Source organism: Hyalella azteca, unplaced genomic scaffold (assembly GCF_000764305.2).
Source record: "Hyalella azteca isolate HAZT.00-mixed unplaced genomic scaffold, Hazt_2.0.2 contig9322, whole genome shotgun sequence".
NCBI classification, from domain to species: domain Eukaryota; kingdom Metazoa; phylum Arthropoda; class Malacostraca; order Amphipoda; family Hyalellidae; genus Hyalella; species Hyalella azteca.
The window spans coordinates 34,634-39,081 of record NW_025939396.1 but is presented as its reverse complement, the minus strand read 5'-3'; the positions used below and the strand labels follow the sequence as shown (position 1 = coordinate 39,081).

General features: G+C 34.8%; 1 protein-coding gene across 1 annotated transcript; it reads left to right on the top strand.

Annotated features, from left to right (window-relative positions):
* Positions 1-6: 6 nt before the first annotated feature.
* LOC108672127 (T-cell leukemia homeobox protein 2-like) lies at positions 7-4,219 on the top strand. Its single transcript, XM_018159752.2, has 2 exons — positions 7-138; positions 868-4,219. Exons 1-2 carry the CDS (start codon positions 86-88, stop codon positions 1,223-1,225), a joined length of 411 nt encoding a protein of 136 aa, XP_018015241.1. The 5' UTR covers positions 7-85; the 3' UTR covers positions 1,226-4,219.
* Positions 4,220-4,448: the final 229 nt, after the last annotated feature.

Genomic DNA, 4,448 nt, shown 5'->3' with positions numbered 1-4,448 from the left:
CCAGGTCAACGAGCTGGAGAAGCGCTTCAACAAACAGAAATATTTGGCCAGCAGCGAGAGAGCGACTCTGGCGAAGCAACTGAACATGACCGACGCGCAGGTCAAGACTTGGTTCCAGAACAGACGGACTAAGTGGAGGTGAGGACACAAATTTTAATGTATTATAGTCATAAGTGCGAGTTTGGTACACATGAATGCATTCCACAAATGAAAGAGACACCGGAAACTGAAACACGCTTTGTGCCGTTTGGGAGGTGTAAGAAGTGCCAAATTTATCCTCCTGTTATTTGTTTTAAGATTAAGTATTTATATTTGCCTTTTCATTGTTATGGAATTCATCCTTTTTACAATCATAGTAATAATAATTTAAATCAGTAATTCAGTATAAAACGAGAGAGTTGAGAAATTTACCTCATGCGAATTTTAATCTTGAAACGTTAAAAAAGCTACAGTGGAATTGCTTACTACATCAAATCGCTATTTTTGATGCGATTATATGTCATGCCAATATTCAGCAGGTTAACATTATTTGTTCCTAAAAAGCAGTGAAAAGGATAGAAAAACGCCAGTGAAAATGAAAGCTTATACTGTAATCACTAACCATGTAGGGCAACATGGGGCAGCGCCCCCCCCTTTTTTTTCAAATTAAATTTTTGATGAAGTTTTAATTGATACGAGGTGGTTCTTTCTTTTGCTTAAAGGTACAACTAATAAGGAATGTATGATGTGAATTAGACGCCTATAGAGTTATTCCATTTTTGATGAAACACTATTTTGTAACCTTACTTTACATATTCTGTCCAATAGATTGTAAACCACACATAACATGTATCCCGTCTAACATCATTGAAATTTCTCGTTTGCCAGACGCCAAATAGCAGAAGAGCGAGAGACAGACCGGCACCACACAAACCGCATCCTCCTGAGCCTGCAGAGCAACGGAATGCTTAGCGAGACCCAGGCCGCGCCGCTGTACAACACCAACGCTTCGCTCTGTGCGCTCGAGAACATCAAACCTTGGGCGGAGCGCAACACCCTTCCGCCCTCTGGTGGTGAGGATAATGAACCTTCGTCGTTATCAGCAGCGGCGTTAGCTGCTGATTCCGTAGTACCAGTAGGCGCTGACGCTGATACTTTTAATACGGTTGCCGATGCAACTGATACAATGAGCAAATCTAGCAGTCGTAGCAACAGTCCTGCTCCCATGTCACCGATGTCATCGTAAATTAAGCATTAGAGTTTCTGCTTCAAAGTTTGATGTGCTTTAGTCTTGTTATAAAATGTACATGACGAATAACAGTAGATTTTACGCCATTATATGTAATCTCAGTCGTCATTCCACGGCAGACGATACTTTTTAGGCGCTGCAAGATAGAATTATAGTATTTTTATTTAACCTCACCATGACATTTACAGGTGAAATTTGTTTTTTATAATAATTAAACTAAAATTAGTAGGCAAATCAATTAACGTCACGAATAGTTAGTTTGATCTTTAATATTAGTTTGATCTTTAACCATTGTTATTCGGTTTCTTTGGGCTGTCGTCAACAGCACTTTCCGTTTGAGAAGTGGCAAGTTTACTTCGTAATGAAAATTAGGGGTGAACTTGAATTAAAGTGACCGTCAATTATAAAAAAGCAAATATATTTCAACTGAGTGCTGTAAATGCGTTTAGTAACCGTTAAATGGCCATTTATAATCAGCAAATAATTTCTCACTGGGTGCCATACATGCATGCACTTAGCACACTAGTGTAGGTGCTCGTTGTACAGCACATTAATTGCAAATTATGACCATCTTGCACCGCGGGTTATTTTATAATTATTTATTTCATAACATTGTCCTGTGTTAGATAGATTATGTGTGATTGTGAACTATGGTAAAGTAAATACGTGTGTTGTCACTGCAAATAATCTAATGGCATTTCACTCATGCGGCATTCCTTGAAGTTATATATGAAAGATTGGTGTTGTATGTAAGAAATTTTTTATTATAATGATGGGATGCTAGCAGGTGAATTCTATAATTTGAATAATTGGATATTGAAATATAATAATTTTTTGTACAAAGTTAGGGGAATATCTTCAAGGTATTTGGAGGTATAAGGTTCAGTAAATGTTTTGCATCATTCGCTGCTGTCGATCGGTGAACATTCTCGTTGAGATGAGGGATTCCCAAAAATTTGGGCGTGAGGCCCTTTCAGTTGATACACAAACATTTTTTATTATAGTAAATTTTTTTGTTAGTTATTTTTAATCGCGCAAGAATTTTTAGTGACGGACAAGATAATCGGGCAATGATTTGCTGCTGTCGCCACACGGTCCACGCACTTATCTTGACCCAGTCTGCCCCGGGAAAAAGGACGTATCAGTGCTACACGCAGCTAGTGTGTCACTATTTAGACAAGATGACCTAAATATATTTTTGAGTGTATTATTAAACTAAAACAGTATACTACCTCAACGCATAAATATCAATAACGCAATAACATAAATGTCAATAAATAAATGTTGATGTAGTGCAAAAATATCAATGTATAGTACCAGATAGCAGCTGCTAATATAGGTTAAATGAGTAGTGTCCTACTAGCTGGACCGGTACGTGCAGTCAGAAAATGAATGGCTCGTATTGTCCAAGAAGTGACACTTTCTAGCACTGATACGCACTTTACTCGGTTAGAAACTGAGTCAGAAAACCCATACAGAGGCAATAAGTGCATCGCTATTCGGACAAGTCTCTCTCATTCTTCTGAGTGTGTTGCTAGAACACAAAAAGTTCGGAAATCACAGCATGTACGTAGATTAGTATCGTAAAATGTGTACATTATCGTTCATGACTTGATATGAAGAAAACACATTGCCCATAGCTTGTTGAGCAATGCGTGCCATGAGAAACCTAAGTCAACGAATGGTGTTAATTTCACGGTTTAACTTCAAGCAATTTTTAAAATTTAGAGATGGAAATTGAGTAGATATAGTGTCGAATTTTTTAAGTGAACTTCATTTTGAGTGCAATGCAAACTATTATGAATATCTATGCATGTGACTTGATTATGCAACAGATGATTTACTTCCCATTTGATAAAATTATGATTTTTTGGAATCACTCGAAATTTTCGTACTGAAAAAAAGTAAAATCGATATTATAAGGTGAATAATCAAATGCTCGAAAAATCAGGATCCTGGAAAAATATGTAAGCTGAACAAAAACTTGCCACAAGAAAGACCTGAGATTTCGTATAATTATTAATTTATAATTTTGAGAAAGCTACAAATACAAGGGTGGTGTATGGATAAATTATTGGCAAGCAAGAGAGTTTAATGAACAGTTAAATAAATTGAGTGAAAAAAACCCTCTCAAGAATTTGTAAAAGATAAGAAAAGAAAAAATTTTTACTAGTAATATTGTATTATTATATGGATCTATACAATGACATCAATATAATGCAACTTGATTAATTCAGCTGTAAAAATAAAGGCCCGGGATGACATATGTTAAAGTGATGAACTTAGCATTTTTAGCATTTAATTTCAATTTCGTTTTTATTCAGACAGACAAATTGTTATATCAAATTCTGTAATTTATTTAACTTATTCCATAACTTGTTAAACCTTTTAACTTTAATAACTTATTCTGTAAATAGATGTTTGCGGAAGACTAAATTTCTACTTGAATTTTTTAAATCTCAGCCTTTGCATAATTGTGTATAGATGAATATGGAAATTATTTTAAATTGAGTTTTCTCAGAAAAATACGTTCTTAGAGAGGAAAATTAATGTCTTTTTTTAAAAAGTTATATAATCCAAGAAAATGTTTGAGCAGCGAATACAGCATGAATTATCATTAATGTTTTGTTCAAAAGCCTTTAGAAATATGACATTAAAGGTTTATTCAACATTATCACATTCTTTACATTATATGTTTCTGCCAGGGACGTTTGTTAGAAGCGCAGTGGCTAGCCCTCACTAAGTAGAATGAATGTGTCACATTGTCTAAATAGTGGCACACTTTCTCACCCACAGTGCTAGCAGATGTAGCTGTCGCATCAATGGTTCATCGTTCTTTAAAAAGTGTATCGTTTTTTTACAAAGTCTCACCCACTTCTCTTTGTGGCTTCAGTCATAGTTATAATGTAAATGATCTCAATCAATTATTCAGACTTCCCATTAATATTCTTTTTGATGTCAATTTAAATAATACTAATTAAAACGAGAAGTTGCAAAAAACATTTATTTGAAAGTTCTACTGTAAAGTTTATATTATTATACATGTGGTAATAAAATGGCAACTGTAATACATATTATTTGTGACACTCTCCCCTCAAAGTTGCGCTGGAGAATTAGGAATCGCGATAAATTTTTATGGGTGGTTTTATTTTGTAAGCAAAAATTTAAGCTGGAAAAATTACGAGACTCGACCAATTCAATTATACTGTGTTTTTTTAAA